Source organism: Manis pentadactyla, chromosome 3, assembly GCF_030020395.1.
Source record: "Manis pentadactyla isolate mManPen7 chromosome 3, mManPen7.hap1, whole genome shotgun sequence".
In the NCBI taxonomy this organism is placed as follows: Eukaryota; Metazoa; Chordata; class Mammalia; order Pholidota; family Manidae; genus Manis; species Manis pentadactyla.
Window position 1 is genome coordinate 138,668,861 of NC_080021.1, and position 19,215 is coordinate 138,688,075.

The 19,215-nt window shown below is 37.1% G+C and overlaps 1 protein-coding gene across 3 annotated transcripts in view; it reads right to left on the reverse strand.

The window, feature by feature from the left end:
• Positions 1-19,215, reverse strand: part of NAA35 (N-alpha-acetyltransferase 35, NatC auxiliary subunit) — an 88,621-nt gene that overhangs the window by 35,825 nt on the left and 33,581 nt on the right. For all 3 annotated transcript variants that reach the window (XR_008996483.1, XM_057498529.1, XM_057498530.1), the window contains 2 exons: positions 19,035-19,118; positions 18,046-18,160 (listed from right to left, as the gene is read on the reverse strand). Coding sequence is in view for 2 of the 3 variants with exons in the window: in XM_057498529.1 (XP_057354512.1) it covers positions 18,046-18,160; positions 19,035-19,118 (199 nt within the window). In the remaining variant the exon portion in view is untranslated. The remainder of the gene's footprint in view (positions 1-18,045; positions 18,161-19,034; positions 19,119-19,215) is intronic.

Sequence of the window (19,215 nt, forward strand, 5' to 3'; positions counted from 1 at the left end):
ACAGTTTCACTTAATACAGAGATTTTTTTTTCAATATACTGGAAAATTTTTAGGACATTTGAGATTTTTTACAAAAATACTTTCTTTTCTCTAGCTTACTTTATTCTAAGAATACAGTGTATAACAAAATATGTGTTAAATGACTGCTATTGGTAAGGCTTCCAATCAACAGTAGGCTATAAGTAATTATGTTTTGAAGTTATTTGTGGATTTAAGACTACATGGGGGTTCAGCATCCCTAACCCATTTACTGCTTGAGGGTCAACTATATGGAATTTTCTTTGGCTATGATTTTCCTAATACTTCAAATACTTTTGTTCCCTTCCATTTTGTTTAGTTTTTCCTCAGTGCTGATCTGTTGTCCTTTATAGCTTTTTGGCAATGCTTATTAGCACACTTTTTGCTATTTTCAGTGAGGTCTCTACTTTCAGGATTTTTCTCTTCATTCACCTGGCCTTTTCCTTATTTTTGCTCATTAATTTCCTGAAATTTTTGTGTATGAATACCATAGTTTCTTTTTTAATTTTTATATCAATGAGCCAGTTGTTTGGGTGAGGTGTTAGTACAGTACTTTAGACTAACAGGAAGCCTCACTGACTTGCAGTTAAGCCCCACTATGATGTGCATGTGTGAGCACACCAAAGAAGTTACCTCCCTACCTCCTTTACTGACAAAGATTACCAGTTGCTAGACTACTAGCCTGCTAATATCTACAGCATTTCCTCTATCTTAAAAGAGTAAAAAAGACAGCACATTTGCATAGTTTCTTGTAAAGCCCCACCTCCTTTGCATCTCCAGGAATATTAATCAAATAGGTTCTAATTGCCAGATTGTACCCCACTGTTAGTTGTTATTCCAAAAGAAACCCTGGTTGTTATTTAATTGTTAAGGAATTAAATAACCTGTACTTCAGGTTATGTCAACTACTTTGGAGAAATGTGCTTTTCTGGTTTACTCATATTTTTTACATCAAGAAAATCTTGGAATCCATTCTCAGTGTTCTCCTTTATCTCGGTTGTACTGTTAGTATGTTTGGCAGCCCTATCCTGATTTGGGTTGTAAGAGTTCCCTATTTTTGAAGAAGTGGGAGGATTCTGTTTCTCATATTCCTTATAGTTTTCAGTTGGTTGTATAAAGGAGCAGGAGAGACATTTTTATACTGAACTATCTAAAAACCAGAAATCCTCTGGATTACACACATACACCACATGTGTATGGATTATTAAATTAAAATAGCAATACAAATACTGAATCATTATGTTATACAACTGGAACTAATACAGTGTTATATGTCAATTATATTTCAATGAAAAAATACAAAAAAGAGTAAACACTGTAAGTTCCTGGCACTAGCACATCATGACAAAGGCCTCTCCAATGGGTTCTGATTTCAAAATGAAGTCAGCTCTCCTGTTTTGTACAATACCAAGCTGGCAAATGAAGTCAACTGGGTTGAGGCAGCACAGTTTCTGCTTCAGCACCAAATTCAGCACTTAGGAGGTTAAAGGTGCCATATTACCAGATGATACATTATTATATTCTAAATTACAATTTAATCTATTTTTAATTAGCACTAATTTTTAATTAACTTTCTTTCACTCAGTCATAAATGCATGCCACTTAAGAATCAAACAGCAGAACAAGGTTTTTATTAAAATTTACAATTCTCTGCCCATCCTCTCCCCCAGTTCCATTATTTCTCTCTTACCAGAGGAATTCTCTTCCTTTTTCTCAGCTGTTTCTTTTGGTATTTACCTCCACATTGCCAAATATCAAGCTTATAGTGCTACTTCAGATTTTTTCAGTTTTATACATTATCTCTGACTCACTCCTTCATCTTCAAAAGGAAGAAGTTACAGTTATGTGTAAAACTGAGAAAATATCAAGTAGCACCATAAGCATATATAAATTATGTGCACATATACACTTCTGTCCTTTCATCTCCAACATAGTTCATAATTTTGGTTATGATTAATATTCAGCATTTGTACCACTATGGGTAAGTAATATTCACATTTGGATAACTTCTACAAACATAGGAATTCTTTAACTTTTATATTTATTCTGAAGTTAATCATTGTCTCACTTTTTGCTTTGTTTCTATATATTTAATAATTCAACACCATATCTTTTGGCGATTCTCTAAATTCTTTCCTATACAACACTACACCTATCATAGAGTTACTGGTGACAAGTCCTGTATCAACTTTGAGACATCTCCCCTAAAGCCTATGACATCCTTTTATCTCGACTTGTCCTGCATGTACAGTGCTCAGCTAGTATGTGGTGATCTCACTGTACCATCACCCTGAGGATTTCCATAATTTTCTTATGCTAGATTTTCATATTCCCTAAACTCCATGCTTTGCTTTTTTGATTTACTCCCTTGTTCTAGTGGAACACATATAACAGTAGTTTCATGAAAACCTTTTCGGAGATTAATTTTTTGAGACTTTAAATAATTGAAGTATCTTTCCTTACAATTAAATAACAGTTTGAGACTAGGATTCAAGATTAGAAACCATCCGCTATCCCCCAAATTCTGAAAACATTGCTCCACTGATTTTAATTGCAATTCTACTGAGATGTAATTAAATTATAACTCATCCATTAACAGTGTACAATTTGTTTTTTAAGTATAGTCACAGAGTTGTAGAAACCACCACCACCACAATCAAATATAGAACATTTTCTTCATACCGAGAATAAACTCTGTATCCATTAGCAGTCACTGTCCTTCTTCTCATCCTTCCTCAGTCCTAAGCAGGCAACCAATCTGTCTCTATGGATTTGCCAATTCCACACATTTTATACAAATGACAATCACACATTGGCTTTTGTGACTGGCTTTGTCTACTGAGCATAATGTTTTCAAGGTCCATCCACGTTGTAGCAAGTATCAGTACTTCATTTCTTTCAACTGTTGTGTTAAATTTTAACTTTTGTGTGAAATACACTGCACGGATACACAACGTTACTTATCATTCATCTGCTGATGGACATTTGGGTTGTTTCCACCTCTTGGCTGACATGAATAATGCTATGAGCAATAATGTATAACTTTTTGTGTGAACATATGTTTCCATTTCTCTTGGGTTGGAATATATATCTAGGGTTCCATATATCTGGGGTTGGAATTGGTGTGTATTATTACTCTACATTTAATATTTTAGACACTACAAGATTGTTTTCCAAAGCAGTTGTATTATTTTACATTCCCACCAGCATTGTATGAAGTTTCAAGTTTCTCCATGTCTTCACTAACATTTATTATGTCTTTTTGATTATAGCCATCTAGTGGGTAGTAAATGATATTTTTTTGTTTTAATTTGTCATTTGTTAAAAAGACTTTTCTTTCCCCTCTGAATTATCTTGGCTCCTGTCAAATATCAAATGACCATAAATGTGAGTGTTCATTTTTGGATTCTCAGCTCTATTCCAATAATATACGTCTATCTGTATGCCAGGACCACACTGCCTTGATTAGACAGTAGCTTTGTAGTAAGTTTTGAAATCAGTATAACTCCTTCAACTTTGTTCTTTAATCCACTGATTTAAGTCTCATGATACTCTGTCTTGATTCTGTTTATATAACTTGTTTTTGTCTCTTTCAAATTTCTTAAGGTCTTCTATTTTTCCCCACTCTTCTGAAATTTCATGATAATATGCCTTGACAGAAGTCTATTTTCATCTTGGTAGTGCTGGGATGCTCTTTATTGCCTCTTTAAATCTGGGTATTTGTATCATTTGATTCCAGGAAATTTACTCAAATTTTTTTTTTGCTTCTATTTTCTGATCTCTTTTTCTGGAACTTTTATTAGTTTCTTCTTTATTTATCTCATTTATTTACTATTTATATACCCTTTTTGATAGTGGATCTTTTGGATTCACCTTATAATACTATGTTTTCATTTTCCATTTTTTCATTTTTTTACTCTATTTTTAAAAATTTCCTTAACTTTGTGTTCCACATTTCCTTCCTACTTATTGCTATAATTTCTACTCTTATATTTTGAATCTCAAAGAACGTATTTTCTTCCTTTTAATAGCACCTATTTTTATTTTCCATCTCCAGCATGAAAAAAGTACAAAATGAAGAAACAAAATACCTTTAAAGAAAATGACAAAATCAGTACACATGTAAAACAAAAGCTGGGGGATAAAAACTCCATTAACAGTTCTATGAATACCAGTTAAGCTTTTCCACCAAGCCATTTTATCAGGGAACTACTGATATCAATATATTTAGAATTTCTTGATTTTTTTTCCCCACTATTTGGGCTTATCAATTTTCCCTGAAAAGAATCTCCCAAACCCTTAAGTGGAGTACAAGAGCCAGGCTGCACTATTTTGAAAAGCAGGATGGGGGAAGGCTAGAGCTTAGGGAAGGAAATAAGTCATAATAATCACTACTTAAATTTTCACATAAATCCCCCATAATGTGCACCATTTAACTGTGCCTGGTGTCCCTTCAGCCCAGAATCTGTTTCTTATTCCAGAAAATAAACTTTTATCCTTCTGAGGCTCAGTAACATCACCCAGGAGAAAAGGAGGAGGAAATCTGTGCTTCAAACAGTTCTCATGTTATCAGCATTAATTCTCATTCGTCATTTTTAGAGATATCTGCTATACTAAAGATAGGCTCCTCATAAGATTCGTAGTGCAAAGTGGGTTGTCTCTTGATTTTCGCTATCAGTGACTAAGAATTAAATTATTTGGGGACAGCTAGGTCAATGTCTTTCTGTTTTCCAGCTTCTAATATTTTGTTGCTATTGTCTTCTCTCCCTGTCTTTACTCTCATTTATCAATTATGTCTATTTAAAAGAAGAATGTTTCTTCATTGTTTCATTAGGGTTTCAGAAGGTAAATGCATGTGTTCAATCTGTGGATTTAAATCAGACATATTTGGATATACTATGAAAGGATAACAAGTCCTCTTGAAACTGAGTGTCAGAGTTGAAAATACTTCTCAAAAGTACCCACCATTCAACCACTGTGGAAAGCAATATGGAGGTTCCTCAGAATGCTCAAAATTGAAATACCATTTGACCCAGGAATTCCACTTCTAGGAATTTACCTTAAGAATGCAGCAGCCCAGTTTGAAAAAGACAGATGCACCCCTATGTTTATCACAGCACTATTTACAATAGCCAAGAAATGGAAGCAACCTAAGTGTCCATTAGTAGATGAATGGATAAAGATGATGTGGTACATATACACAATCAAATATTATTCAGCCATAAGAAGAAAACAAATCCTACCATTTGCAACAACATGGATGGAGCTAGAGGGTATTATGCTCAGTGAAATAAGCCAGGCGGCGAAAGACAAGTACCAAATGATTTCACTCATATGTGGAGTATAAGAACAAAGAAAAACTGAAGGAACAAAACAGCAGCAGACTCACAGAACCCAAGAATGGACTAACAGTTACCAAAGGGAAAGGGACTGGGGATGATGGGTGGGAAGGGAGGGATAAGGGCAGGGAAAAAGAAAGGGGGCATTACGATTAGCAAGTATAGTGTTGTGGCAGGGTACAGGGAGGGCTGTACAACACAGAGAAGACAGGTGGTGATTATACAGCATCTTGCTATGCTGATGAACAGTGACTGTAGTGGGGTGTGTGTGGGGGACTTGCTGAGGGGGGAACCTGGTAAACATAGTGTTCTTCATGTAATTGTAGATTAATGACAGCAAAAAAAAAAGTACACACCAATTTTAGGCAACACAACATTAAATAAATTTTTCATTTCCATTTGCATTCTAAAGAGTAAATCAAATCTGTCTATAGTTAACTAGGGAAGAACATGGGAAAGAGAAATTCTGACAAGTGGAACCAGGAAAGTATCAGTGGAGGACATGATACAATTATCCTTCTGAAGGATGGGTTAGAATTCCACAGATATAAAAAGATGTATAGAATTCAAGAGCAGTAAGACAGGTAAGTAAAGACAAAGAGCAACAATCACTTCACTAGATCCTCTTCTTCCCTTGTTTCTTCAATAAAGATCTAACCCAAGGTCCTGAACCTGGCAAGCTTCGAGTGATGGAGTGACAGCCAAGCCTTCAATTTCAAATAGTGCTTAATATGAAACTGACTTCAAAACTTGCTTTTCCATCCATTTTCCAGAGCCAAATATTTACTTTACCAGTAGACTGCTCATGTCACATCAAAAATCCCATTCAGGTATCTGAGCTGCCCTCCTTAATCACCTCCTATCCCTAAACCTCTTCTTCTTTCTGCATCTTCAAGACAATTGTCAAGAAGACCCACAGCAAGTAATCTTTCCAATCAAATTAGAATCTTCCTCCTTTCTCTCTCTATACCACAATTTCCAAGTCCTACTGGTTATATACCTTTTCAGCGGGAAGCTAAAATGAATGCTCAGCAGTTTAAAGGTTTATGTGCCATTTTTGTCACTAGCTGGAGTTATAATAATATTAAGAAAGCAGAATGAGTAATCTGAGACCAAAACTAATCTGTATTATTGACTTATCATCATTCTTAGAACAGACATTATTGAAATGGCATTCATTTTTCTATTATAGAACTGTTCAGCTTTATGCTTAAGGGGTAATTTTGAAATTAGACTAGGCCAGCTTAAAGATATTAAACAAAGAACTAAGCACAGAGTATTCATGAAATTTAAAATTTCACCTGCTTAATCAGAAGATTATATTCTTTAAAAAGTTGATTCAAGCCAACTTAATACATTCCATCTTCCTGAAGCTTACTAATGAGCAGAGAAATAGTGGAGAATATAATTTAGGCAGAAAAAAAAATTGGGGGAAAATGGTCTGAAATATAGGGAAGCCACAAACCACATGGGCATGATCCTGTGACTATTACCACCTTTGGAGTTATAGACTAGGACAGCCCCATGGTTGTTAGACATAGCAAAAAGGAGCATCAGAATCTAGTCATCTGGAGGATTACTGGTTTGCATCATTAACACTTTGTTGATATATAACCCAAAAACAAAAACTACTTTGAAGTAATGCATTATACAGAGGTTTTTATAAAAGCATTCTTACAAGAGATTTCAAAGTATATACATGTTATGCTCTCAATAAACATAGCTCATTAATGCCCAACAAACTCTTTTTTTTAAATGTCCCATTGTTACAGAATGCTACCCTTTCATCTCGAACACATATTCCCCCTCCTAGGGAAAATGAGAAAATGTCAATGAATTAATAAAGTATAATTATTAAAAACATCATGATCATGATAACACTGATTTCCTAAACCAAATTATCTTTTGGACTGCACTACTACCTAACATTTGAATAAGAAAAAAATTCATGGAAAGGGAACAGCAAAACTGTTGTCCTGAAAATGGGAAGATGAGTGGAAAAAGGAAGCAGTATGAAACAGTAAAAGCTGGCCTTCCTGATAATGGTACCAACAACTGGGAAAATCTAATTTAAAGAATATGAACCACATCACATTTTTATGAGTTTTAAGAATAATCAAAACTGTTACATATTATCTAAAATGTTAACTTAGTTGCAATTTTAAAACAAAGGTACACTATTTCTTTCATTTTAAGGCCTATTTCACTAAAAAAATCTACTGTTAAAAATGTGTCAAGCACAAGAGGGAGCCAAGATGGCGGCGTGAGTAGAGCAGTGGAAATCTCCTCCCAAAACCACATATATCTATGAAAATATAACAAAGACAACTCTTCCTAGAATAAAAACCAGAGGACACAGGACAACATCCAGACCACATCCACACCTGCGAGAACCCAGTGCCTCGTAAAGGGGGTAAGATACAAGCCCCGGCCCAGCGGGACCCGACCGCCCCTCCCCCCAGCTCCCGGCGGGAGAAGAAGAGGCAGAGCGGGAGGGAGACGGAGCCCAGGACTGCTGAACACCCAGCAACATCCATCTGGACCAGAGCGCAGACACAGTGCATGCGCGGGGCCCTGGATACTAGGGAAATAGGGCAGCAAGAACGGTGAGAGGGTACCGGAGGCCTGGCGCCGGAGGACATAAGAAAAGCAAGCAGCCATTTTTTTTTCTCTTTTGTTTTGGCGAGCACTTTTTGGAAATCTTAAAGGGATAGGGACCCCAATACTAGGGAAACATGGCAGCAAGACCGGTGAGCAGATGCCTGAGGCTGGCGCCGGAGAATAAAGACGAACGAGTGGCCATTTTATTTATTTATTTATTTTTAAATTTAAAATTATTATTATTATTATTTTTTTTTTGTGGTCATTGTTTTGTTTTGGCGGGTGCTTTTTGGAAGTCTTAAAGGGGCAGGGGAGGACACTTAATCCAGAGGTATGGAATCTGGGGATCTCCGGGCAGCCTAATCCCCTGGGCTGCAGGGAGCACGGAGGCCCCTTATGGACATAAATAGCCTCCGGGCTGCTCCCCCTCCAACGTGACTCCACCACTTTGGAGCAGGAGCCCGAGCCAGGCCACTACCACAGCAACAGCGGAGATAAACTCCCTATCAGCCTGACAGGAAGCAGAAGCCCTATCTGCGCGTAGCTACCCAGCACAAGCCACTACAGGTCACTGTTCTCCCAGGAGAGGAGGGCCACAAACCAACAAGAAGGGAAGTTCTTCCAGCCGTCACTCGTTCCAGCTCTGCAAACTATTCCTATCACCATGAAAAGGCAAAACTACAGGCAGACGAAGATCACAGAGACAACACCAGAGAAGGAGACAGACCTAACCAGTCTTCCTGAAAAAGAATTCAAAATAAAAATCATAAACAAGATGACAGAGATGCAGAGAAATACGCAAGAGATATGGGATGAAGTCCGGACGGAGATCACAGATGCCAGAAAGCAGATTACAGAAATGAAACAAACTCTGGAAGGGTTTATAAGCAGAATGGATAAGATGCAAGAGGCTATTGATGGAACTGAAACCAGAGAACAGGAATGCACAGAAGCTGACATAGAGAGAAATAAAAGGATCTACAGGAATGAAACAATATTAAGAGAACTGGGTGACCAATCCAAAAGGAACAATATCCGTATTATAGGGGTACCAGAAGAAGAAAGAGAGGAAAAGGGATGGTAAGTATCTTGGAAGAAATAATTGCTGAAAACTTCCCCAAACTCGGGGAGGAAATAATCGAACAGACCACGGAAATACACAGAACCGCCATCAGAAAGGATCCAAGGAGGACAACACCAAGACACATAATAATTAAAATGGCAAAGATCAAGGACAAGGAAAGAGTTTTAAAGGCAGCTAGAGAGAAAAAGGTCACCTATAAAGGAAAACCCATCAGGCTAACATCAGACTACTCGACAGAAACCCTACAGGCCAGAAGAGGATGGCATGATATATTCAATGCAATGAAACAGAAGGGCCTTGAACCAAGGATACTGTATCCAGCACAACTATCATTTAAATATGATGGTGGGATTAAACAATTCCCAGACAAACAAAAGCTGAGGGAATTTGCTTCCCACAAACCACCTCTACAGGACATCTTACAGGGACTGCTCTAGATGCAAGCACTCTTAGAAAGAGCACAGAACAAAACACCCAACATATAAAGAATGGAGGAGGAGTAATAAGAAGGGAGAGAAGAAAAGAATCTCCAGACAGTGTATATAACAGCTCAATAAGCGAGCTAAGTTAGGTAGTAAGATACTAAAGAGGCTAACCTTGAACCTTTCGTAACCACGAATTTAAAGCCTGCAATGGCAATAAGTACATATCTTTCAATAGTCACCCTAAGTGTTAATGGACTGAATGCACCAATCAAAAGACACAGAGTAATAGAATGGATAAAAAAGCAAGACCCATCTATATGCTGCTTACAAGAAACTCACCTCAAACCCGAAGACATGTACAGACTACAAGTCAAGGGATGGAAAAACATATTTCAAGCAAACAACAGCGAGAAGAAAGCAGGGGTTGCAGTACTAATATCAGACAAAATAGGCTTCAAAACAAAGAAAGTAACAAGAGATAAAGAAGGACACTACATAATGATAAAGGGCTCAGTCAAACAAGAGGATATAACCATTCTAAATATATATGCACCCAACACAGGAGGACCAGCATATGTGAAACAAATACTAACAGAACTACAGGGGGAAATAGACTGCAATGCATTCATTCTAGGAGACTTCAACACACCACTCACCCCAAAGGATAGATCCACTGGGCAGAAAATAAGTAAGGACACAGAACCACTGAACAACACAGTAGAGCAGATGGACCTAATAGACATCTACAGAACTATACATCCAAAAGCAACAGGATACACATTCTTCTCAAGTGCACATGGAACATTCTCCAGAATAGACCACATACTAGGCCACAAAAAGAGCCTCAGAAAATTCCAAAAGATTGAAATCCTACCAACCACCTTTTCAGACCACAAAGGTATAAAACTAGAAATAAACTGCACAAAGAAAGCAAAAAGGCTCACAAACACATGGAGGCTTAACAACACGCTCCTAAACAATCAATGGATCAATAACCAAATCAAAATGGAGATCCAGCAATATATGGAAACACATGACAACAAAAACACTAAGCCCCAACCTCTGTGGAACACAGCAAAAGCAGCCTTAAGAGGAAAGTATACAGCAATCCAAGCATATTTAAAAAAGGAAGAACAATCCCAAATGAATGGTCTAATGTCACAATTATCGAAATTGGAAAACGAAGAACAAATGAGGCCTAAGGTCAGCAGAAGGAGGGACATAATAAAGATCAGAGAAGAAATAAATAAAATTGAGAAGAATAAAACAATAGCAAAAATCAATGAAACCAAGAGCTGGTTCTTTGAGAAAATAAACAAAATAGATAAGCCTCTAGCCAGACTTATTAAGAGGAAAAGAGAGTCAACACAAATCAACAGTATCAGAAACGAGAAAGGAAAAATCACGACGGACCCCACAGAAATACAAAGAATTATTAGAGACTACTATGAAAACCTACATGCTAACAAGCTGGGAAACCTAGGAGAAATGGACAACTTCCTAGAAAAATACAACCTTCCAAGACTGACCCAGAAAGAAACAGAAAATCTAAACACATCAATTACCAGCAACAAAATTGAAGCAGTAATCAAAAAACTACCAAAGAACAAAACCCCCAGGCCAGATGGATTTACCTCGGAATTTTATCAGACATACAGGGAAGACATAGTACCCTTTCTCCTTAAAGTTTTCCAAAAAATAGAGGAGGAGGGGATACTCCCAAACTCATTCTATGAAGCTAACATCACCCTAACACCAAAACCAGGCAAAGACACCACCAAAAAAGAAAACTACAGACCAATATCCCTGATGAACGTAGATGCAAAAATACTCAACAAAATATTAGCAAACCGAATTCAAAAACACATCAAAAGGATCATAAACCACGACCAAGCAGGATTCATCCCAGGGATGCAAGGATGGTACAACATTCGAAAGTCCATCAACATCATCCACCACATCAGCAAAAAGAAAGACAAAAACCACATGATCATCTCCATAGATGCTGAAAAAGCATTTGACAAAGTTCAACATCCATTCATGATAAAAACTCTCAGCAAAATGGGAATAGAGAGCAAGTACCTCAACATAATAAAGGCCATATATCATAAACCCACAGAAAACATTATACTGAACACTGAGAAGCTGAAAGCTTTTCCTCTGAGATCGGGAACTAGACAGGGATGCCCACTCTCCCCAGTGTTATTTAACATACTACTTGAGGTCCTAGATACGGCAATCAGACAAAACAAAAAAATACAAGGAATCCAGATTGGTAAAGAAGAAGTTAAACTGTCACTATTTGCAGATGACATGATACCGTACATAAAAAACCCTAAAGACTCCACCCCAAAACTACTAGAACTGATATCGGAATACAGCAAAGTTGCAGGATACAAAATCAACACACAGAAATCTGTGGCTTTACTATACACTAACAATGAACCAATAGAAAGAGAAATCAAGAAAACAATTCCATTCACAATTGCATCAAAAAGAATAAAATACCTAGGAATAAACCTAACCAAAGAAGTGAAAGACTTATACTCTGAAAACTACAAGTCACTCTTAAGAGAAATTAAAGGGGACACTAACAGATGGAAACTCATCCCATGCTCGTGGCTAGGAAGAATTAATATCGTCAAAATGGCCATCCTGCCCAAAGCAATATACAGATTTGATGCAATCCCTATGAAACTACCAGCAACATTCTTCAATGAACTGGAACAAATAATTCAAAAATTCATATGGAAACACCAAAGACCCCGAATAGCCAAAGCAATCCTGAGAAAGAAGAATAAAGTAGGGGGGATCTCACTCCCCAACTTCAAGCTCTACTATAAAGCCATAGTAATCAAGACAATTTGGTACTGGCACAAGAGCAGAGCCACAGACCAATGGAACAGACTAGAGAATCCAGGCATTAACCCAGACATTTTTGGTCAATTAATATTTGATAAAGGAGCCATGGACATACAATGGCGAAATGACAGTCTCTTCAACAGATGGTGCTGGCAAAACTGGACAGCTACATGTAGGAGAATGAAACTGGACCATTGTCTAACCCCATATACAAAAGTAAACTCAAAATGGATCAAAGACCTGAATGTAAGTCATGAAACCATTAAACTCTTGGAAGAAAACATAGGCAGAAACCTCTTAGACATAAACATGAGTGACCTCTTCTTGAACATATCTCCCCGGGCAAGGAAAACAACAGCAAAAATGAATAAGTGGGACTATATTAAGCTGAAAAGCTTCTGTACAGCAAAAGACACCATCTATAGAACAAAAAGGAACCCTACACTATGGGAGAATATATTTCAAAATGACACATCCGATAAAGGCTTGACATCCAGAATACATAAAGAGCTCACACACCTCAACAAACAAAAAACAAATAACCCAATTAAAAAATGGGCAGAGGAACTGAACAGACAGTTCTCCAAAAAAGAAATACAGATGGCCAACAGACACATGAAAAGATGCTCCACATCGCTAATTATCAGAGAAATGCAAATTAAAACTACAATGAGGTATCACCTCACACCAGTAAGGATGGCTGCCATCCAAAAGACAAACAACAACAAATGTTGGCGAGGCTGTGGAGAAAGGGGAACCCTCCTACACTGCTGGTGGGAATGTAAGTTAGTTGAACCATTGTGGAAAGCAGTATGGAGGTACATCAAAATGCTCAAAACAGACTTACCATTTGACACAGGAATTGCACTTCTAGGAATTTACCCTAAGAATGCAGCAGTCAAGTATGAGAAAGATCAGTGCACCCCTATGTTTATCGCAGCACTATTTACAATAGCCAAGAATTGGAAGCAACCTAAATGTCCATCGATAGATGAATGGATAAAGACGTGGTACATATACACAATGGAATACTACTCAGCCATAAGAAAAGGGCAAATCCTACCATTTGCAGCAACATGGATGGAGCTGGGGGGTATTATGCTCAGTGAAACAAGCCAAGCGGAGAAAGAGAAATACCAAATGATTTTACTTATCTGTGGAATATAAGAACAAAGGAAAAACTGAAGGAACAAAACAGCAGCAGAATCACAGAACTCAACAATGGACTAACAGGTACCAAAGGGAAAGGGACTGGGGAGGATGGGTGGGTAGGGAGGGATAAGGGGGGGAGAAGTAGGGGGGTATTTAGATTAGCATGCATGGGGGGGTGGGAGAAAAAGGGAGGGCTGTACAACACAGAGAAGGCAAGTAGTAATTCTACAACATTTTGCTATGCTGATGGACAGTGACTGTAAAGGGGTTTATAGGGGAGACCTGGTATAGGGGAGAGCCTAGTAAACATAATATTCGTCATGTAAGTGTAGATTAGTGATACAAAAAAAAAAAGGCAGTTCCTGTGTGGTAACCTCCAATGAGGTCTACACAACGGTATAAAGGGCATATAAAAGTGTAGGCAAAGGGTCTGTTTGTGTTTATACAGAGGATCAAAGCCTAATTGGGCTACCCCGAAAATGAACTAAGATACGATATGAAAAAGAACTTCCAACATCAGCACTCTTGGGAGGACTCATGCCAGAAGATGACCAGCAAAAAAAACCCCAACAAAGATCCACGCACTGCCACAGGTGTAGATGCACTCATCCCACCAATTCCTGGACTTGCCATGGGAATGATGAAGGAGATATCTAAGCTGGCCTGTGCATACAGTAAAACAACAAATTTGACGGGATCTATACTGTTGGAACTCAACCAAGAATTAGGAGAAGTGCAAATTGTAGCACTCCAAAATCTTACAACTACAGACTATTTACTGTTAAAAGAACATAAGGGATGTGAACAGCCCCCAGGAATGGGTTGTTTTAATTTGTCTGATTTCTCTCAGACTGTTCAAGTTCATCTGGACAATATCCACCATATCATAGATAAGTTTTCACAAATGCCTAAGGTGCCTAACTGGTTTTCTTGGTTTCACTGGAGATGGCTGGTAATTACAGGTATGCTTTGGTTACATAACTGTACTCCTATTATGTTAATGTGTGCGCACAATTTAATTAGTAGTTTAAAACCTATCCATGCTGAAGTTACTCTACAAGAAGATATGTCAAAGAAATAATCAATCTTTCCAGGTTTTCTTCCGCCTGCTACTTCTATAGCTTTTCTTCTTCCTACCTAATTACAACCCTTAAATAGAATTCGTGCCACATGTCGAATTTACCGAGTATCATAATTCTTCCAAGCGGTAAAGATACCTCAAGACAAATGTTGGGCATAGAAGCCACAGGGCATAAATATGCAAAGAAGTAAAAAGCTAACCTTTTCAAACAATAAGGCTTCTCTCTCACTTACCAACTTAACATTTTCCTGTATGGCCCCGGAAGATGACTGGTTAGCCAGAGACGGGTAAGATTCCTCAAGGGAGGAACAACCTAAGACAGGCACAGTCGCAGGGGGACCATCAGGTGAGAAAATGGGGATCAGCAGAGGTGAGGCTTAGAACCTCCCCCCTCCTGTTCTGAGAGAAATCTTCTGCATACGTGGATGTTTTATTGCCCTTGTCTAGCTCGGATTAACACATAGTCTACAGACACACACCTGATCATCTACATTTGCTCTCTTACAACACTAAACTATGTTTTCTACCTTTATCTCGTATCTACCTACCACTTCAGCATTTTATTAAAAATAATAATAATAAAGAGAGAAATGTGGTATCCACATATAAATCAAGTATAAAAATCAAATGAATATTTATATTTGAACTGGTTATAGTTCATAATGCATGAACAAAACCGAAAGCTACTGTGATGACTGCCCTTGTACTGTTCACTATGTAACTTATTCACTATGTAAGAATTTGTACTCCATGTAAGAACTTGTTCGTTATGCACCAGAAGATTGGAGACTGACGAAAATTAGGCTTGGGGTGGATTAATGATTGTGCATTGAGTATTGACCCCCCTATACAGAATTTTATTGTTGTTAACAACCATTTGATTAATAAATATGTGAGATGCCCTCATGAAAAAAAAAATATATATATATATATATATATATATATATATATATATATATATATATATATAAACACACTTCCAATTGTAAAATAAATAAGTAACCGGGATGTAATGTATAGCATAGGAATATAGTCAAAATATTGTAACAACTTGGTATGGTGATAGCTGTTACCTAAAATTATCATGTATATAAATGTTGAATCACTGTGTTGTACACCTGAAAGTAATGTAATACTGTGTGTCAACTACCCTTCAATAAAAAATAATTATCCAGAAAAAAAAACAAAAAAAAACAGGATCAAAGCCTACTTGGGCTACCCTGAAAATGAACTAAGATACGATATGAAAAAGAACTTCCAACATCAGCACTCTCCGGAAGACTCATGCCAGAAGATGATCATCAAAAAACCCCAAGAAAGATCCACGCACTGCTACAGCTGTAGATGCACTCATCCCACCAGTTCCTGGACTTGCCATGGGAATGAAGAAGGAGATATCTAAGCTGGCCTGTGCATACAGTAAAACAACAAATTTGACTGGATCTATACTGTTGGAACTCAATCAAGAATTAGGAGAAGTGCAAATTGTAGCGCTCCAAAATCTTACAACTACAGACTATTTACTGTTAAAAGAACATAAGGGATGTGAACAGTCCCCAGGAATGGGTTGTTTTAATTTGTCTGATTTCTCTCAGACCGTTCAAGTTTAGTTGGACAATCTCCACCATATCATAGATAAGTTTTCACAAATGCCTAAGGTGCCTAACTGGTTTTCTTGGTTTCACTGGAGATGGCTGGTAATTACAGGTATGCTTTGGTTATGTAACTATACTCCTATTATGTTAATGTGTGTGTGCAATTTAAGTAGTAGCTTAAAACCTATACATGCTGAAGTTACTCTACAAGACGATATGTCAAAGAAATAATCAATCTTCCCATGTTTTCTTCCGCCTGCTACTTCTATAGCTTTTCTTCTTCCTTCCTAACTACAACCCTTAAATAGAATTCGTGCCACATGTCGAATTTACTGAGTTTCATAATTCTTCCAAGTGGTAAAGATACCTCAAGACAAATGCTGGGCATAGCAGCTACAGGGCATAAATATGCAAAGAAATAAAAAGCTAACCATTTCAAACAATAAGGCTTCTCTCTCACTTACCAACTTTACATTTCCCTGTATGGCCCCGGAAGATGACTGGTTAGCCAGAGACGGGTAAGATTCCTCAAGGGAGGGACAACCTAAGACAGGCACAGTCGCAGGGGGGCCATCAGGTGAGAAATTGGGATCAACAGAGGTGAGGCTTAGAACCTCACGCCCCCTGTTCTGAGAGAAATCTTCTGCATACCTGGATGTTTTATTGCCCTTGTCTAGCTTGGATTAACACATAGTCTACAGGCACACACCTGATCATCTACATTTGCTCTCTTACAACACTAAACTATGTTTTCTACCTTTATCTTGTATCTACCTACCACTTCAGCATTTTATTAAAAATAATAAGAATAAAGAGAGAAATGTGGTATCCACATATAAATCAAGTATAAAAATCAAATGTGTATTCATATTTGAACTGTTTATATTTCATAATGTATGAGCAAAACCGAAAGCTTCTGTGATGACTGCCCTTATACTGTTCACCATGTAACTTATTCACTATGTAAGAATTTGTTCTCCATGTAAGAACTTGTTCATTATGCTTCAGAAGATTGGAGACTGACGAAAATTAGGCTTGGGGTGGAGTAATGATTGTGCATTGAGCATTGACTCCCCTATACAGACTTTTATTGTTGTTAACAACCATTTGATCAATAAATATGAGAGATGCCCCCCCCACACACACACAAAAAAAGTGCACACTTCCAATTGTAAAATAAATAAGCAACCGGGATGTAATGTATAGCATAAGGAATATAGTCAAAATATTGTAACAACTTGGTATGGTGATAGCTGGTACCTAAAATTATCATGTATATAAATGTTGAATCACTGTGTTGTACACCTGAAACTAATGTAATACTGTGTGTCAACTACCCTTCAATAAAAAATAATTATCTACAAAAGAAAAAAAAAATGTGTCAGGCACTGTAGATATAAACAAATAAGAAAGTTCCCAGCCTAAAAGTACTCCATATCTCATGGAAAGATAAACAACTATTATCTGATATACTAAGAAAACATTAATTCAGATTATGTGTACCTATCCTGTGAGGCTGCAAAGGGAATACAGAGGCCTGCCTAGCAGGGTCAGGGAAGACTGTGTAATGGGGGTGATGACTCTCAAAGCAGTAAAGGGTGTTTTGATTACAAAAAGAAATGTACTGTTGACAACATGGCAGCATGATAAACAGACAGCATAAATATTCAGAGCCCAAACAGTAAGATACAGGACATGGTCAAGTTCCATAGCAGTGTTTTGATCCAGAATAAATTTTAAAAGTAGGGGGCATAAACACTCAATGGCTATAGAGTAAAATATTCCAAGGTCCAGGTAGACTGACTTAAATGCAATTTTAGAACAAACCAAACACTAAATATTTTGGATGGGAAAGAAAACAAAGAATAGTAACAAAACAGACAATTACCTCCTTTGGTAGTATCATTCTGGGCCTGGATGCCATGATGTAATGAATTATGAATGGCAGAAAGAAGATCTGCTGCTTGAACCATCAATTTTTGAGCTTCTGCAACAGCACTGGTCTAGCAAATAAATCACCAAAAACATTCTTACATATTCTTTCACTGAAAGATATACATTAAATAGGAAAATCCTATAAACAATAATGAAATTAAATGCTTGCTGTAATGACAACAGTTTTCACAAGCTATTCATTTAATACAGGATACCCAGATCCTGTTAGGATAGAAATTTATTTTTTTACCCATATCTGTATGTTGTAGGAGCCATTACAAGACATTTGTTTCTTCTGTTAATCTTATATTTAAAAAAAAAAAAAAAAAAAACCAGAGCTGTAGTCAACTAAAAACTTTCAGCGTTTCTACTATGTCACTCACCAAGGTGGAAAAAAAAAGTGAAAAAAATACAATTATGGAAATCAGATCAATGGGAAAGGTTGTGTCTCTACTCAGCACTTACTATCTACTCACAAATTAGTCTGTAATTGACTTGAGTTCATGTAAATACACAAAAAGAAAAGTGTTCACCATCTAGGGCTTACTTTAGGTTCTACACAAATCCAACAGTTAACTATTTTAACTGAAAGAAGATCTCTGCCTATAATTCTCATTTTTACTTTCTCCTTTTCAACTCACAAAATATAACTACTCACAAGCAATATCAGCCTCTACTTTATCCACTAAAAAGAAATATATGATATTATTTTTCTATCAATTGCAGACATAGATATGTTATGGAACGGAATGTAAAATTCACTAACTATTTAAAATCAACAGAGTTACTCTGATATAAACACACCAAATACTGAGTGTTGTGTATGTGCAATCAGGGCACTTCAATGGAAAAGTCTGAACTACTTCAATAAAGCATTGCATTCCACCCCACTCCACCCCCACCTGCCAAAACACTAAAATAGATTATGGTAAATGCCCTTACCTCTTTCTTAGTAAAGGCTATTAGTACTGTCAGTAACACTCGAGTAAATTTCACTCTGCTGAATACTGCTAAACATTGTTGGTGCTAAAAATTAAGAAAGACTATAAGTTAAAAGATGTAAAATCTGTCAAAGGAATTTCACTTTAAAATAAAGTATTTTAAGTCCTAAATCTCAATGTTA